Source organism: Podarcis cretensis (assembly GCF_951804945.1).
Source record: "Podarcis cretensis genome assembly, chromosome: 3".
NCBI classification, from domain to species: domain Eukaryota; kingdom Metazoa; phylum Chordata; class Lepidosauria; order Squamata; family Lacertidae; genus Podarcis; species Podarcis cretensis.
This window is the reverse complement of record NC_137172.1, coordinates 1,172,763-1,191,310: the sequence shown is the minus strand read 5'-3', so window position 1 is coordinate 1,191,310 and position 18,548 is coordinate 1,172,763. Positions and strand designations below refer to the sequence as shown.

The window sequence follows — 18,548 nt, the reverse complement described above, 5'->3', positions numbered from 1 at the left end:
AACAGATGTGTGTGAAACACTTGCAAGGTGTCCTGTTGAACGAATCCCCCATTGTCTTTGATGAGAGGGGCATAAGGAGCTCTGGAAGAATGTACGCTACAACAGCAGCAAGAATACTTATCGCGAAGTATTGGAAGACACAAGAATTACCCACCCGAGAAGAATGGCAGATGAAAGTGATGGACTATATGGAATTGGCTGAGATGACTGGCAGAATCCAGGACCAGGGAGAAGAGTCAGTGGAAGAAGATTGGAAAAAATTTAAAGTATATCTTCAAAAATATTGTAAAATTAAGGACTGTTAAAAAGATGTTGGAAAAAGAAAATTAGATGGTTTTGGTTGAAATGACATAAAGGACTAAGTAAAGACGAGTTGATGAAATTGACGAAAAGAGAGGACGTTAAATTGTAATATATTATGTTAAACTACTTAAATGAAAATAAGGTTGGAAGGACTTGCTGAAATAACGATTTGAATTAGAATACAAAATTGGGAGGTGAGAGGAAGTCATGGAAATAAGTAAAGGAAGAAAGTTATGTAAAGGTTTAATCAGTTTTTTAATTTTTTTTAAGTGGATGTGTTTTTTCTTTTTTGGTGTTGTTGTTTCTTGTTGTATTTTGTATTTTTCTTTGGTTTGTTGTTCTTAAATTTTGAATAAATATTATTTAAAAAAGGAGCTCTGGAAGAATGATAACCATTGAGAAGAATGATGAGGACTTGTGGGGCGTGCAGTTTTCCCCAAGAACACATTCCCCAAATGTCCAAACCATGGAATTGAAAGCAGGGCTTTTAAAAGGGTAGCAGTGTGAGTGTGTTGGCAGGTTACACAGAGGTGGATTTGTCAGAGCGACTTCCTTGTGGTTTTGGGTATTCAGGAAGGCGACTTCTGTCATCCTGGTGGTGGAGTTGCATCATCACTAGGATGACACATTCCAGTCGCCTTCCTGAATTAATGATGAGAGAAGAGCAGACGCTTAAGAAATTGAAAGCAGTTAACCAAGTGCCAAGGCAGGTTGAAGGATGAGGCTGGCTCAGAGGCAGGATTGCAGGAGGCTGAGAGCAAAGCAGTGCAGTTTTGATAAGATCAACAGAAGGTTTTTGAAAGACCCACCGTACCACTGGAGCATGCAGGTGCAGAATGCTGCAGCCCTTGGTCAGGGCGTACAGGGAGATACTTAAGCAAATACTTCCAGTCCAGAAGTCACTGCATATTTTTCTTTTTTTCCGTTGTGCCTCCCATTTAAAAACACATGTGCACAATGCAACCGATAACATCTGATTTTTGCAAAACAGTTCCAGACCTATACAGCACAACAAGAAAACAAGCTGCTAGGTGGGGCAGGGAGACAAGCTGTTGACCATTTGGTGTGAAACCAAAGAGTTCATTGACTTTACCTAGCCTTTATTTGTTTATTTCTACCGATTAGTCTCTGCCCATAAAATATCTCAAAGCAATTTCACAGTAAAAACAGCTGCACAATTTTGTATGTAAGAAGTATCAGAACGTCTAAAACAAAATACAGACACTTCTATGTGTAAACGCAACAGAACAATTTTGTATGTAAAACAGTTTCAGGTCTAATGCAGCCATAGATTGGGATAGATATCTCAGCTTCAAAGGCTTGTTGAGAAAGGAAATTCTTCAGTAGGCGCTGAAAAGTCAGTTTGAATGGTGCCTGCCTGATTTGTACTGGGGAAGCTGTTCCAGGGGGCACTAAAGGCCCAGTTCAGGCACCTCACTAGATCAGACCTCTTGATATTGAGATGGTACCTGCAGGGTGGATGGGACAATCTTTTAGGTATCCTGGTCCCAGTCGGTATAGCGCTTTGTAAACTAGTTCCAGTATCTTAATCTTAGCCAAGCAGGTGATTGGCAGCTAGTGCAATTTTTCCAGCCATGACATAATATGGTGGGAATAGTCTGCTCCATTTTTACCTGCGGCAGGTTGTGGGCCAACCTTGTGGGCTGCACCACCCGGTGTGAGGCTCCTGCTTTGAGTGGGCAGTTTTCCTGTTGTGGGCAGAGTTCTGCAGCCTGGCTCCAGGTTTCTCCCTAAAGCCTTGCAGCATTCAGAAAGGAAGTTCCCAGGAAGAGTTAGCGATATCATGGCAGATGAAGCCAGCTGGCCAAGTCGTTTTTTGGGTCTTTCTTTGTTTGCTGTGACCGTTCGCAGTAATGCTCTCTTGGTTGTTCTTCATGCCAGAAGGGCTGTGCCCGCTTTAGACAGGTTCCACTTCAGTATCTGGGGCAGCTTTGTATTTCAACACCAATGTAGGGACTCAAAATAATTGCCTGCAGGTGGCTTCACAGAGAATTTGAGGCAGGCAAGAAAATGGGCTGGCAGCCAGCACAGAACCAAGTGGGTCTGTCATGGGGGGGGGGAGCCCTCTCCCCTCCCTGCATAGAAGCGCAGCAGGCTGTGTGTTAGAAGAGAGAGTGGCAAAGCCCTCTGCCCTTTTGCAAGCCAATTGGGTGTCCCCCCCCCACCGCCACCTTGTTTACTTGTTTACAAGGCTAATCTAGGGCACAGTTTTTAATTGAGAAAATAACATGCTGAGTTGGATATTCTCCACTCTGGGCATTGCAGCAACGTTAAGCGAAGATGCTGGCGGTCCACGTTGGCCTCGGATCTCAACCCCTTTAGTGGGAAGTTGCTGACACGTAGAAATTTAGTGTATTTTTCATCTTTGTTGGAAGCCGTCCAGAGTGGCTGGGGAAACCCAGCCAGATGGGTGGGGTACAAATAATAAATAATAATAATAATAATAATAATTATATGTGTGGCGTCTGTGCGTTGGCATCTGCCTTACCCTTCCCTCCCCCTTGAACTCTCTCCTTGGCATCAGCCCTGTTCCCCTAAATTGTTTTGCATCTGGTGGTTTTGATCCCATGCCCGGTGTCCTGTCCATTCAGGACTGCTGGCAGCAGTTTCCCATCACTCTGCGGAGTCAACACAGTGGGAATTTGAGAAGCCTTTGTATGCAAAGAATGTGCCTCCTTAGTCATCCAGGCCTTTGCGTATGCTGCTACGGAATGGTGTTGCGCGGTGGGTCATGAGGTGGAAACACAGCAATGCTTTGCAAGGGGGTAGAGCAGGCAGTTGCACCCCCACAGTGCCTTTCGGCATCTGCTCAAACTGTACTTCCAAAAAACCCCACCTCTCTTGCTGTTGAAAGAAGCGAAGTTACCAGGCACAAGCTTTCCCTTTTATTAGAACATTTATACGCAGACTCCCTTGGGAGACGTTGGATGAGAAACTATCATTGAGCATGTTTCAATAAAGTTGTTTATGGTCTTGGTTAGAGAGGGCCTTGCATGTGCTGACATTGCAACCTGCAACAGGGAAGAGGCTCTGTGGCTTATATCTGCTACGTTCTTGGGAAACAGTGCCTCCCTGGGAGCAATTGCCCTACCCTTGACCAACAGATACCAGCGCCTGGGCAGGTGGGCAAGGCTGTTCCTGCTGCCTAGTTTTTCTCTCTCGTAGGGCAGAGCTTTCCTTCCTCGTGTTAGTGGCAGTTTTAGTTGTCCTGTTATTGGTAGCATTGCAAAGAGCATTCCTGTGCCCCTACCAGTCTGATCTGGGACCACTTGCTCACTGTGTGTCTCTAAGGAGGGTAATGGTCAGGTCACGAATGTGAGAGCAAATGAAAAGAGACAGCATTGATTCATTTTGTCCTCTGGGCGGATTCAGTGATCTTGCAAACATAGAAGATGGATAGGAGAAATTGAAGGGGGTGGGGAGAGAGAGTTAAGTCTAGAGCTGGATTAAATTTATGACATGGCAGCCAGAGGGGCCTGGTTCTTTAAAATCTCATCCATCATCCCTGACATAGCCAGAGCTTGTATTAACTTCCTTTTTCCTTTACAAACACCCGTCCGTAATAGTGGATACATATGATGGCATCCACACAGGAGGGACAGCAATTATTCATTATATAGAAGTCTGCATCTGAAATGCTGCAGCTGAGACTCCCATGCATTTCAAAGACTGCTTGCCAAGTGGCGTACATGGGCTGCGGAAGAGGGTCTCACCCAGGTGGGCAGGAGACCAGAGACTGTCCCAGACTCCACAGGGTATTTCTGGTTTGCATTTGCAGTCATTAAGCTTCAAAATGTAGAGTTTCTGTCAGATGGTGCTGTGGTTGCTCGAGAGCAAACAGGCAAGACTCCGACCTGTCTTTTCCAAGCTTTATTCTTAGTGCAAAACTATTTACAGTGAAGAGCATCTCAAGTTCATGCCTGGCTCAGTCGCTAGCAGAATCTGGGATGGTTGGTCCTTGTACTCCCCCCAGCATAACAGTCACTTGACCCCCAACCTTCTCCTCCCCTCCCTGCGCCGAAACACCCTGCACAGAGTGGGGACTGGCAAAGGGGTACTTCCCCCTCCGGCTTGCTCAGGGTCGGTGTTGAGGCTCTCCCTAGCATCCCCTGGTCCCACCACCTCCTCCCCACTGGAGGTGGGGCTTTCCTCCTCGCCAGAGGAGGAACTGCTTTGCAAGACTTTCGGAGGTTCCCTATAACACAACTGTCCTTCCACCTTTCACATCTGAGCTGATGGTAGTTCCCTGACAGTTTCCTTAGTCACCACCACTGCAATGAATTATTATTTGGGCGTCATCTCTGCTGTACAGTGGTGCCTCACAAGACGAAAAGAATCCGTTCCGCGATTCTCTTCGTCTAGCGGTTTTTTCATCTTGCGAAGCAAGCCCATTGACAGCTTAGCGGATTAGCGCTATTAGCGGTCTAGCGGCTTTTAGCGATCAGCTGTTAAGCGGCTTATCAGCGGAACAGCTGATAAGCGGCTTAGCGGCTTAGGAAAAGGGGGGGGGAGCGGAAAAAACCCGCGGGAACTCGCAAGATTTTTTCGTCTTGCGAAGCAACCCCATAGGGAAATTCGTTTAGCGAAGCGCCTCCAAAACGGAAAACCCTTTCGTCTAGCGGGTTTTCCGTCTTGTGAGGCGTTCGTCTTGCGGGGCACCACTGTATTGTTGTTGTTTAGTTGTTTAGTCATGTCCGACTCTTCGTGACCCCATGTGCCTCCCCCAGTTTGGTAAAACTCATGCTGGTAGCTTCAAGAACTGTCCCACCATCTCGTCCTCTGCTGTCCCCTTCTCCTTGTGCCCTCCATCTTTCCCAACATCAGGGTCTTTTCCAGGGAGTCTTCTCTTCTCCTGCGGTGGCCAAAGTCTTGGAGCCTCAGCTTCAGGATCTGTCCTTCCAGTGAGCACTACTGTATAGGCTACTCTAATGGGGAGGCCTAATCCAGCTGTGCATGGCTCCCAGTTTGGTGTGTGAGGCCACTCCCCACAAACCACAACCACCAGTCACATCAGGGATGGGGCAGGTATGGACACAGCTACAAGGGAAGAGTGAGCTCCCAATGGTTCCTTTGCCAGCTGGGCCCCCTGATGAGTGCTGGCAGGGAGCCCCATTGGGGTGGGCTTCCCTAGAAGCTCCCTAGAGCAGCCAAGGGCCTTGCATTCTCCTTTCTGCAGAGGAAGAAGCAGATTATAGCATCCCCCCCCCCCCGCTTCTGCAACATCCTTTGAAGTTGGGAGGTTGATTGTGTTGACTTGGGTAGGGGAGATGGAATTGGGGATCTGGTTCACTGAGGTCCAGGTCCGAGGGCCTTTTGGCAGTTCCCTCACTGCGAGAAGCCAAGCTACAGGGAACCAGGCAGAGGACCTTCTCAGTGATGGCGCCCGCCCTGTGGAACGCCCTCCCACCAGATGTTAAAAAGATATAAACAGCTACCTGACATTTAGAAGACATCAGGGAAGGTTTTAATGTGTGACATTTTAATGTATTTTTAATCTTTGTTGGAAGCCCCCCAGAGTGGCTGGGGAAACCCAGCCAGATGGGCGGGTTACAAATAATAAGTTACTATTACTTTTACTATTCCGCCACCCCTGCTGTGCAACATGAGCAAACATGAACACAGGAGTTCTCTGCCCCAAGAAGCTTAGAATTTAAAGTTGGGCCTTGTAAAGTGAGCAGAAGGAATGAAAAGCAAAGATCAAACGGAATCCGTGGGGAAATGAAAGTGGTGTAAGCCCTCTCCTCTCTACTGTAATAGATGGTTCGTTGCAGTTGGGGGGGGGGATACTAAGCGCACCTTGAGGAGAAATATGAATCAGGCCAGAGAGGTGAACTGGTTGTGCTAGTCGTGTATGTAGGGTCTGAAAAGGTTCCTTGTTTCTCTGTGCTCCCTCCAGGGTTACTCAGATTGGACCATCTGATGGGCCCCTCCTGCTTCTTCGTTTATCCTGCTAATCTTGGGGTGTCCCTCAAGCCGGCAGCCTGGCCATGTGGGAGTCCCAAGGGTTCCTACTTCTGTATTGCAAAGTTCCTGCTGTGAAGGAAGTTGCCTGAGGGTGAACAAGTTTGTTAGAAATTCTGATAACTCTTATTTCACATGCCACTTAATATTCAGAATCTCTGAGCGGCGCACATAAAATCTTTGAAGATACACATACAAACCTTTGCGCCCCTGACCTGCTTTTGCGGTATCAGTTTGGAATGTGCTGCACCTGCAGATATTCCAGCTGCAAATCCCTGTGGTGCTGCGAGTGCAGAAGGGACTCTGTTTTATGTTTCCCTGGGGCAAAAGCATTCTCTTTCGCTCCTGTATCAGTGGTGTCCTGTATGGAAAGCAACTTCATCTTTTTGACTCCCTGAAAAATAGTAAATGTCTGCAGGACTTTGTTTCGTTTCTTTCAGAGCTTCTGCTTCTCTGAAAGCTGGATGCTTGCAGTTTTAACTTTGCAACGGATTTTTTGGGTGTTTAGTTTCAGAGGCAGATTTGGGGGAGTGTGACCGGTTTGGGTGCCCTGGGTGTGGAGCCTTGGGGGGGGGGTGCCACAGGAAACACAACTGTGATTTAGAATGGACCATGAGAGATGTGGGGGCACCAACTTCCGGCATTGCACAGGGTGCCACTGAAATCTGAGACTGAGGTCCACCACTGTTAAAGGGAAGTTTTTAACGTGTGATTTTACTGTATTTTTGGTTTTTATGGAAGCCGCCCAGAGTGGCTGGGAAGGCCCAGCCAGATGGACGGGATATAAATAATAAATTATTATTATTATTATTATTATTATTATTATTATTAAAAAGGTAAAGGGACCCCTGACCATTAGATTCAGTTGTGGCCGACTCTGGGGTTGCGGCGCTCATCTCGCTTTATTGGCCGAGGGAGCCGGCGTACAGCTTCCGGGTCATGTGGCCAGCAGGACTAAGCCGCTTCTAGCGAACCAGAGCAGCTCACGGAAACGCCGTTTACCTTCCCGCCTATTTATCTACTTGCACTTTGATGTGTTTTCAAACTGCTAGGTTGGCAGGAGCAGGGACCGAGCAACGGGAGCTCACCCCGTCACGGGGATTCGAACCGTCAACCTTCTGATCGGCAAGCCCAAGGCTCTGTGGTTTAGCCCACAGCGCCACCCACGTCCCACCACTGTTAGCTTGCTGCATTCTGTAGGCTTTGGTCTTTGTTTTGGGGTCCAGTGATGATGCTGGTGATGTGTGGTTTGGGGCAGCTTGAGCTTCTTTGCATTAGGTGCAAACTCAGCTGATTGGCTATTCAAAAAAGAGAGGAAAACCTTACTGATTGGGCACTATTACATGTAGCAACATAGTGTAAATGCTCTGCAGCATTTGAATACAGTGGTGCCCCGCAAGACGAACGCCTCGCAAGACGGAAAGCCCGCTAGACGAAAGGGTTTTCCGTTTTGGAGGCGCTTCGCTAAACGAATTTTTCTATGGGGTTGCTTCGCAAGACGAAAAAATCTTGCGAGTTCCCGCGGTTTTTTTTTGCTCCCCCCCTTTCCTAAGCCGCTAAGCCGCTTATCAGCTGTTCCGCTGATAAGCCGCTTAACAGCTGATCGCTAAAAGCCGCTAGACCGCTAATAGCGCTAATCCGCTAAGCTGTCAATGGGCTTGCTTCGCAAGACGAAAAAACCGCTAGACGAAGAGAATCGCGGAACGGATTCTTTTCGTCTTGTGAGGCACCACTGTATATTTTTGTTGAGGATACTTTTGTTCTGGAGAGCATTCCCAGTGGGATAAATGAATCTTTGCCATGTGTATCTATATTGTGGTTTTTTAAAAATATATTTGATAATGTGTTCTGTGTTGTTTTTAGCTGTTTTTATTTAATTTTGTACATCACCTTGAGACGTGTGGAAGATAATAAATGAATGATGAAGATCATCATAAATAAGAAATCTTTGCCCTGGTTTTCTCCATGTCTCCAAGCAGCTTACAAAAAAAAACAAAAACAGTAAACCCTTCACACCAGTTTAAAACATGAACTAAAACATCTGAGAGTACAATGTTCGAACTGCATTTCATGCTGCGAAGGAGCCTACTTCTGAGTAAACCTACAAGAGCCTTGGCCATGGATACAGGCATTGCAGCATGCTACATTGCTATCTTTATCCATTGCTAGGTGGAAGCACTGTATTAATTCCATTTCCAAACAGCAACAGAAAACTTGGTCCTTTAAAGTGTTGCAGCATGGAATCAGCTGAATTCCTAACCTTCCTTGTGTTGTTGTTAGGAACAAGTGGTAGGAAGGGAGGCACAGTGAGTTTCTGTGATGTAACTGACTGTGCTTAAGCAGTTGATTCTGTATTTGGAGTTTTTAAAAAATGAAATTTTATGTGCATGCAGATTTTTGAGCAGGCAGATGCTGAGGGTTGTAGCCAGCGAAGTCCTTCCATTCACATAAAGACTTGTGCAGGAGACGTTCCCTGCCCCGTGCACTCCCTCCAAATGTGTTGTTCCCCCCACAACTCTCTGAAACAGATAGGGAGAAAAGGTTACGTTGGACTTAGCAGAAGTCCTTGCGCAAATGGGACGACTTTGTTGGATGCAGCCCTGAATGTCATAATACTGAGCCCAATTCAAGGTGTGAGTGGGGGAAGACAAAGCCCTAAACAGCTTAGGGACCAAGTACTTAAAGGAATGCCTCCACAATCCCTCCTTCCCTTTAGGGTTGAGGCAGACGGGGAGGCCCTGCTCATGTTCCCATGGACGGGTATGGCCTATGGACTGGTGACTTGAGACAGGGACTTCTTTGTGGTGGCACCCTGATTGTGGAACTCCCTCCCTGGGAAATCCAGCTGTTTCCCATGTTGTCAATTTTTAGATGTCGGCCACACTTGCTTGCCTGAGCTTTCGGGAGACGCATTTGCTTTGAGTCTAGCACTGTTGGCATTGTGCTTTTTCTGCTATGCTGTTCTCAGCTTTTATTATTGTGTGTGAATTTTATGTCAGCTGACAAATGAACCGAGCTACTTCATTACAAATTAACGGGTAATTAAAACCTTGTGGCGTCCCAGGCTTCAAGCAAGATGCCACTTCAGCGTTCATAGGGAAGAGAGCCGGGTTCTTGCTGTGCGTTGCCCAGTTCCCATGGCCGCCAGCCAGTTGCCCTGGGTGGGGCAGAGCTCAGCCAGGCAACGCTCCATCAGGTGTTGTGTTTGCCTGGAATGCTGGCAGCAGCAGCAGCAGTGCTTTGCTGCATGTGGCATCTGCCAGGCTGGATTGGATTTAAATCACGATTTACATCACTAGTCAGTAAGACTTGATTTAAATCATTTTTTTACAGAAAGACTCATTCTTTTATATTTACAACCAGATGAAGGTTCCATTTTTGGAATAATAAATTTTCAGAGTAGTTTTTACAGTTATATAAAAAATAACTGATTTGGTTATAAAATTATTATTATTATTATTATTATTATTATTATTTATTTGTACCCCGCCCATCTGGCTGGGTTTCTCCAGCCACTCTGGGTGGCTTCCAACAAAGATTAAAAATACATTAAAGTGTCACACGTTAAAACCTTCCCTGAACAGGGCTGCCTTCAGATGTCTTCTTAATGTCAGGTAGTTGTTTATCTCTTTGACATCTGATGATAGAAATACATAGACAGATAATTATGAAATTATTGTGAAGTTTAATAAGTTAACTGTTTATATTTGGACAACTTTTCTGCTGTACTTTATTGGAAGGAGAAAAATAATCATTTCCTTAATAACAATTTAAACCATTTATTTAACTAAAACAACAACATGGCATATGCATCCATGTTTGTTAACTGATGTGGTTAAACACTTTTTAAAAAAAACACCACACACACACCTTAGACTGAGTTTTAGCACACATGAAAAACAAATCCTTATTTCCTGATGAATAGCCTTTGGACTATAATGTAACTTAAATAGAAAACTATATTTAGAAATATTTCACCTCCAAAAGCATTTTATTTTAAAAATCCAATTTAAATTTTAAAAAACCCAATTTAATTTTTTTAAAAAAATCTGTTGTGTTTTTTTTAAAAAAACAACATTGATTTTTATTCACCCTTGCACCTGCTCACCGAGCTGAAGTTTCGGGGCTTTTTAGCTCAAAGATGGAAAAGCGATGAAATACCAATGACAGAACAATGGCAAGAAAAGTTGATGGAATCTGCTGAAATGGCGAAGTTAACTGAGAGACTCAAAGATAAGGACAACAATGAGTTAAAAAAAATGGGAACCTTTTATGATGTATATACAGAAACAATGCATTGAAATGAACTCACTTGCAGGATTCGAGTAATACAATTACAATGGACAAATATAAATAGAAAATAGAAACATGAGGTTAAAATGTTAAGAACTGATTGACAAAGTACAAATTTAATTTTAGTACATAAGGCATATAAAATTATAAGCAGAAGAAATTAATATGCTATAAACCAGAAAGGGAAGTTGGGGGAAGTTGGGGGGGTTAACTGAAAATGTAAAATGTAATTTGAATTTTTGATTATGCTTGTTGTAAAATCTTAATAAAAATATTTTTAAAAAAGAAGTTTTGAGGCTTTTTAGTTAGAGAAAAGGCAAGTAAGACGAGACATGGATGGAGGTTATCAAACCATGCATGTTCTGGAGAAAGTGGATAGAGACGTTATTTCCCCTCTCTTTTTAAAAAAAAAAAAATATTAAGAAGAAATGAAGGATCCATAAAAGATAGCATCCAAAACAATAGTAAAGAGCAGAGCAGTTATGCATTATGATAATAAAATAAGGCACACATCTTGTAGCAACGTCTTCAGGATAACCATATTCAGTGGTGCCCCGCAAGACGAATGCCTCGCAAGACGAAAAACCCGCTAGACGAAAGGGTTTTCCGTTTTGGAGGCGCTTCGCAAAACGAATTTCCCTATGGGCTTGCTTCTCAAGACGAAATGTCTTGCGAATTTTTCTGACTTTTTCCCCCTCCTCCTCCCTTTTTCTAAGCCGCTAAGCTGCTTATCTGCTTATCCGATAAGCTGATAAGCCGCTAAAAGCCGCTAAGCCGCTAATAGCGCTAATCCGATAAGCTGTCAGTGGGCTTGCTTTGCAAGACGAAAAAACCGCTAGACGAAGAGAATCACGGAACGGATTCTTTTCGTCTTGCGAGGCACCACTGTTTCGTGACATGAGGGAGATAAGGAATTCAGAACCTTGCCATCTTTCCCCTCTCGTAACTCCAGAATTTGTGGCCGTCAAGTGAAGCTTTATGTTAGAAGGTTCAGAGAGGAGGGACTTCTTCAGCCAGCGCATAACTATGCAGTCTGCTCCCATGAAAGGCCATGGTGGCTGCTGACTTGGCTGGCTTTAAAGGAGGGTTGGACAGATTCAGGGAGGGAGCAAAGGCTGTTCATGGCTTCGAGCCTTGATGGACATGTCGACATCCACTGTCAGAGGCAGCCTGTTTCTGAGTGCCAGTTTCTGGGGAGCACGAGGAGAGAGAGGTGCTGCCGTCGTGTCATATTTTGGGGCATCTGGTTGGCCCCTGTGAGAGCAGGATCCTGGACTAGATGGGTCGTCGTTCTGATCCAGCAGGCTCTTTGTTGTTGTTGTTTAGTCATTTAGTTGTGTCCGCCTCTTCGTGACCCCATGGACCAGAGCACGCCAGGCACTCCTGTCTTCCACTGCCTCCCGCAGTTTGGTCAAACTCATGTTCATAGCTTCCAGAACACTGTCCCACCATCTCGTCCTCTGTCGTCCCCTTCTCCTTGCACCCTCCATCTTTCCCAGCATCAGGGTCTTTTCCAGGGAGTCTTCTCTTCTCATGAGGTGGCCAAAGTCCTGGAGCCTCAGCGTCAGGATCTGTCCTTCCAGTGAGCACTCAGGGCTGATTTCCTTCAGAATGGAGAGGTTGGTTGGCTCTTCTTGCAGTCCATGGGACTCTCAAGAGTCTCCTCCAGCACCAGAATTCAAAAGCATCCATTCTTCGGCGATCTTATATGGTCTTAAATGGTGAGATGGTATGGAGGATAAATGCCCCTTGTAAAATGAGTCTCAGTGAGTGGCTTTCTGTGCTGATTCTGGAGCTCATAAGTGGCGCCACTTCTGCTGCATTTTTTAAATCTTAGTCACACCAGTTAGGTGTGTGGTACTAAGTGTGTGTCGCTATCATGTTTCCTGAACAAAATTGGGCAGGCTGCCCCCAGAGTTTAACCGCCATAATAGCTTCAAGGGGAGAGTGGAGACAGGATTCTGTAGACCTACTCCTAGCTTAGAAATGGAAAAACAGAATGCCTGAAAGTTCCGCACTTCTCTGCCCAAGGCTTGTGCCTGGTTCCTGTTCATCAACTTGTGCCTGGGGAAATAAACCGTTGGCAGAATTGGGTCCAAATCATTCAGCATGCAGCTGGAGACCAGGTAGACAGACAACGCCTGGCGGAACCAAAGGGTCCTTTTTAACCTTCCCTCTAAATCCGTTTCTTTCCAGGTCCTAGAAAAAAATCCCAACACTCCCATGAGCCATAAAGAGATTCTTCAAGTTATCCAGAAAGAAGGGTTGAAAGAGATCAGGTGAGTGTTGATCGAGTCACATGGTTATAGCTGCTTTGGGAGTTTTTAGGCACCAATATTGACCTGCTACACTTTCCAGGTGAATTGTGTGTGGAGTGTCATTCAGCTAACATGGCTCCCTTTCGGGGTCATAGTTCAGCCTGCCATTAGGCATGCAGGTTTATCTATTCTATTTTGTGTGTGGACGCTCACACATGCCAGATAAACACATCAGACACAACACTCTACAAAACCACACTCACACAGCAATGCAGTTGAAATAAAGAGGATAAGTCTCATCTGTTTAATGGAAACACCACTGTTTTAAATTATAACAAGCTGTAAATTATGGCAAAGCAATTATTGTTCCTATTGTACCTTGCCTTGCCAAATTCTGTAAAAGGTTGCTGCTGCACTGTAAATTTCACTTCCTGCTGTGTCTCAAACTAAAAACACTTAATTTAGTTAACTGCAGTGTCTGCCAAACATTATTTATCCTCTCTCTGTATGTTGGGCCACCTGAAATATATTTATTTCTGATCAATTGTAATTTTAGCAGCTGTTGGTAGGATTGGGATTATTATCCAGTGAGTTCTCTATGTATTCACATTATTAATTTCTAAAAGAATTGGTTTTTATTCCATTGGTAATGCATATCCAGTCATCTTGTGTAGGTCTCTTCTCGGTCGAATCTAATTTGTATTCAAGGACAGGAGCAATAAATGTGTCAGTGACCTGCTGCAACTAACCCATATTTCCGACAAGCTGTATCTGTAGAAGATTTATCTCAGGTTCACACACATAGCCTTACTTGTACCTTCTATGAGAAATGTTTCATATTTTTTAATAGCTGTAATTACCCCAGCTTGATGATATTGTACAAGATCTGGGCAAGTCATTCTGCCAGAATATGTTGGCCTAGCTAATTACACTCGGGTTTTGTTCTTCCAGGTAGTTATGCTCTTAGTTTTTGGCTTGGGAAATGTGGATGGTCATTGGAAAAGTTGGAAAATGTTGCTTTGCTAAATATTTAAAGAGTTTTCTCTCTCTCTCTCTCTCTCTCTCTCTTTCTTTCTCTCCCCCCCCCCACTCTTTTTGGATTTCAATCAATTCCAGAAGGTAAGAACTACTGTTGGTGTACAAATGCCATTGAATGCAGCTAGCGAACATCACTGTTGATTACCTTTAAGCAGCAAGCTTGTTTTGCTCTGAGGCTTAGAAGTGTGTGTGTGTGACAATACTATTTAGGTTAAAGGGTTGTTTTCCTGCCTGCCTGGAGCCAGAGCTTGTGGGACGCAGCGGCCAGCTGAATGGTGTGGGAAGGGCTGGCGCGTTCCTGATTAGCGCACGGAACTGCCTTTAGTCCTCCTTGACCTGAGCAGCCGTCTTGGCTCGGGCTGTGGCTTTGCTGAGCAAAAGGAGCTTAGTGCAGCTCTTCAGTCTGGATGATTTCATCTCTGATTAACATGCCAAGCTTCTCTGAGCCATCTTGTGGCTCACTCCAGAATCTCCTGAATGCTGCATTAGACCACAGGCATGCCTGCCTGGGAACCACCAGCTGCGCTGCACGAGTGCCAAGCACAAGATGCGTCTGTGGTGGAGAGCAAGTGCCTTACGCCCCGGGGTTCTCTCCCCTGCCGTGGGGCCAGCTGCGTAAACTGCTGCAAGGCCCATGCTGGTTTGGGAGGTGACGAGTGCAGGCGGAAGCCCCTCTGGACGCACTCGCAGGACTGGAGGCATTTCTTGAGAGCATCTTCAGTCCCACCAATAAGCAGCGTGCAAACTTGCCGAGAATGTGATTGCCAAAAGGTTTAGGCACACGGTTGTGTTCTTTGGTTTCAGGTGCAAGCAGCAAAAATGAATTGACCAAAGCAAACCTTTCACTGATATTGTGGCCTGATGTAAATCAACCAAACTGTATTGTGGGGGTGGAATTCTTCTTAAACCTACAACACTCTAGCCAGTGTTTTTCTTGTTTGATTAAGTGCTTAGTCAACCTTTAGCAGATCCTAAACAATAAACTTCCGTTGCGTTTGTGTCTCCCAACGAACTTCTGTCCAATGAAGGCTTAAAGCATTGCATAGAAACAGATCTGCTTTAATTTTGGGGGCTTGTATTACTTGCCTGTTATCTGTTTACTAAAAACGATAAGAAAGAAAGAGCCAGTATTTTAAAACCATGTAAAGAAACACATAAAAACAGCAGCAGAAAAAGGCTGGTTTATTTTAATGGAGATTTGATAAACTGCATTAGAATCAGCTTGCAGTAGTCTAAAACTGAGCCTTGGAGTCTTTCTTCTCTGGTTGATTATGGACATCAAGCAGACCCTGCTGCTTGCAGCTGATCCAGAAGCCCGGTACCTCGGTCTCAGCCCCAGCACACGCTTGTTTAGGGCTACTAGCTATGAGGACTACTCTCTTTTGCGATGGTCTTCCGACCAGCAGAGGGGAGAGAGTTGCTCTCATGCTTGGGTCCTGCCTGTGGGCTTCTTCCCTTTGGGGCGTCCAGTGGGCCGCTGAAAACAGGATGCAGAACTGGATGGGCCCCTCTTGGCCTGACCCAGCGGGCTCCTCTTACCTTCTTAGGACTAGAAAGGAAACAGCGGAGCAAGGAAATTCCTCCCCGTGCTCTAGGGGTGCTATTCTGCTCTGAAGGCCAGAGCAAGTCTCCCTCCTGGCCTCAAGAAGAAAGGGCCAGGACAGGAATGCATTGTGTGTGTGAGCCCTCCATGCAATATATTCCGCAATACCCTCCCTTTGGGGCTCCTCTTTGTTCAGCTGTTGGGTGCATTTGTTTGCTGTCTCCAAAGCTGCCTTCGAGTGCCACTGCCTTGTGAGCTCCGTGCTGGTCAGCCTGGCCTGGCTCATGGGGAGACTGGCTCCCATTTGAAGTCATCAGCAGCTGGGCAAGGCCTTGGACAGGGCAGATACGAAGTTTGGCAGCAGCATTCCCCTTGTGTGTGCCAGGGGGACTAACCCTGCCCGTCTCTTTTCAGTGGGACTTCTCCTCTTGCCTGCCTGAATGCTATGCTGCACACCAACTCCCGGGGGGACGAGGGCATTTTCTACAAGGTCCCAGGGCGGATGGGCGTTTACACCCTGAAGGTAAGGGAGTCTCCTGCAAGGAATCGGAACTGGGCTGCCGTTGGGATCCCACGCACTGCCAGGATATGCACCGCACTGTGTGGCTTACAGCAGTCCCTCAAAGCATGGGGGTACTGTTGTCTTGTTTTTCTTTTTATTATTTACTTGTGTTTTTATCTCGTGCTTTATTCTGTGAACCGTCCTGAGATATTGTGACCAAGGGTAATATATAAATTCAGTATAAATAATAATAATTATTATTATAATACAGTGGAACCTCGGGTTACGTACCGTCCTCCTTATGAACGCTTCAGGTTATGAGCTCTGCTCATCCGGAAGTAGGTGTTCCGGGTAGCGAACTTTGCCCTGGGATGCAAGTGGAAGTCGTGTGTCGGTGGCAGCGGGAGGCCCCATTAGCTAAAGTGGTGCTTCAGGTTAAGAACAGTTTCAGGTTAAGAACAGACCTCCAGAACGAATTAAGTTCATAGGTACCACTGTAATTTTGCATCTTTGTTCCTGGTGTGGGCTTTAAACATCTGGATCATAACCATGGCATTGGCTTGCAGAAATGATTTTTTTGAGCTTGGGTTTCCCCCCTCTGTTGTCCTTACACTAGTTATGCTGCTTAAAGCCACTTGCTTCGCCTTCAGCGGACATGTGTCTAGCATGTGCATATTGGAGTAGTGCTGTTGTTAAGATTTTAATCAGGAAGGCTGTGATGGAAGAGCTTGCTGGGCCTTGAAGTTCACTGGGTAAGCAACCTTGGCCAACACACATGGAAAGTTCCCCCCATCCCACCTAGTGAACCTGCCTAAGGGGGTTTGTGACAGGCCAGCGGTGTGGAGAATGGCAGGAGAAAGAGATCAAGGAAGAGCTTGGCAGAGGGTGGGGGCTCTGTAATACCTGCCAGCTGCTGTGCCCTTTAAACGCGGGCAGTTCAGTATAGTATAGGTGGATTTGAGGTGGACTCTGAGGGTGGCTGCTTCTTTTTAAAAAGTCTGCTCCAGGTCCTCTTACAGAGATGAGGAGGTGCCTGGGATTGCTTTATTTACCTGAGATCTTCCTAATTAACCAGAATACCCAGCCAGATGGGCGGGGTATAAATAATAAATTATTATAATATCTTGTGCTTGTCCCCTTTAAGCTTAAAAGAATGGCATAGCTTTGGGGTAGCACCTGCAGTGCCAGAGGTTGAATCTAGGACACTGCGGGGGTGGGGGCTCTTTTTTCTCTGTCGCTCTGACGAGGTTTGTGCCATTGGGGGGGGGGGGGCGGTGATGGACAGCTTGGCTTGGCTTTTGCTGCAAATCATTCCAGGAGCAAACTCAGTAACAACCTGGCTGTGACCTGCCTGAAAATCGGAAACAGATTTCTCTTTTTTGTTTGAAACCCAGTTTAGCTTGAGGGAGCTTTGGTAGCTGCAGGAGCTGTCGGGCCTGAGCTGGCAAAGCGTCCCAGGGGCTTCTTGATGAGTTGCTTGGGTGCAAAGGTGCTCAGGGCATGCGGCCTTGAGGAGTTATGCCAAGATACCGGAATGGACCCTGGCAAGAGGTCATAGAGCACACAAGGGTCTTGGGAGAATCCGCCTTCCATGCCTGAGACCATGGAGGGCTGTTGCTGGTGAGGGTTGGCAGCATTCAGGTGCATGCACAAGAAGGCAATATATATATTTATGCTCTTGCGTTGGAAAGAATTACTCCGTAGGAGATTCTAGAAGAGAAATCCTGTGCAAACAGGCCATGAGAACTGGATAGAGAGAAGGAGATTGGACAGGATGGACTACGTAATGGGCTGACAGCCTGGTTTTTAAAAGAACATAAAAAAGAGTGCTATCTCCTTAGGAGAATGGTTTCGTCTATGTGGGCTGCGGAATCCCAGTCCTTGGAAGGAGGCTGGCTGGGTGGGCAGCCAGCCATCTGTTGGGAATGCAAAAGGGAGCCTTGCTGTGGAGTGGAGTCGAGTCACCTGGCCCTCAGGACCGTAGTCGAGACACAATGCCAACCTGCAATTTCAGGTTCCTGGAAAAAAGTCTTGCACACTAATTTAAAATCAGATTGCATGCAAGAGGAACCTCCAGGTGGATTATTATGCCCCCTGACTTTTGAGCCAGAGGATGGCACTTGCGATATTCTTGTCTTTAATTCTCTCTTTCTCTCCCCGCCCACCCCCAACCCCGTGGCCCAGTCTTAGTGAATGTTGAACTGACATAGAGATAAACGCACCAAGGTCCGCCTGTTTGTGTTTTGCCTGCAGAAGGATGTTCCAGATGGGCTGAAAGAGCTCTCCGAAGGCTCGGAAGAGAGCAGTGATGTGCAGTCAGACTCCCCCAGCTCAGAGAACAGCAGCAGCAGCAGCAGCAGCAGCGACAGGAGCAGCAACAAAGGAGGAAGGAAAAGCCGCTGGCGAAGGAAAGGTAGCTATTCCTGAAGAAACTCACAAGCTGGTTGTCCTCCCCCCACCCCCAGCCTGCTTTGCACGCCGGTTGCTGGGGCCGTTTGCTGTTGCTTGTTGCAACCTGGTCCTGATTGCAAAAGTGGTTTCAGAGGATAACTTAGCCGAGGTCGCTTAGAGAGTATGTCACTGGTACACAAAGAAGTTCAGGCCTGAGATTGCGTTGGTAGCCAGTGAA

General features: G+C 46.1%; 1 protein-coding gene and 1 long non-coding RNA gene across 2 annotated transcripts in view; one reads left to right on the top strand and one right to left on the bottom strand.

The window, feature by feature from the left end:
- The window catches only part of LOC307212024, a 448,212-nt gene that overhangs the window by 84,302 nt on the left and 345,362 nt on the right, over window positions 1–18,548 (bottom strand). The window lies entirely within an intron of this gene.
- Window positions 15,739–18,548, top strand: part of ASXL2 (ASXL transcriptional regulator 2) — a 31,770-nt gene continuing 28,960 nt past the window's right edge. The window contains exons 1-2 of the mRNA XM_079968471.1: window positions 15,739–15,940; window positions 18,173–18,332. Coding sequence (XP_079824597.1) covers window positions 15,863–15,940; window positions 18,173–18,332 — 238 coding nt within the window. The 5' untranslated portion in view covers window positions 15,739–15,862. The remainder of the gene's footprint in view (window positions 15,941–18,172; window positions 18,333–18,548) is intronic.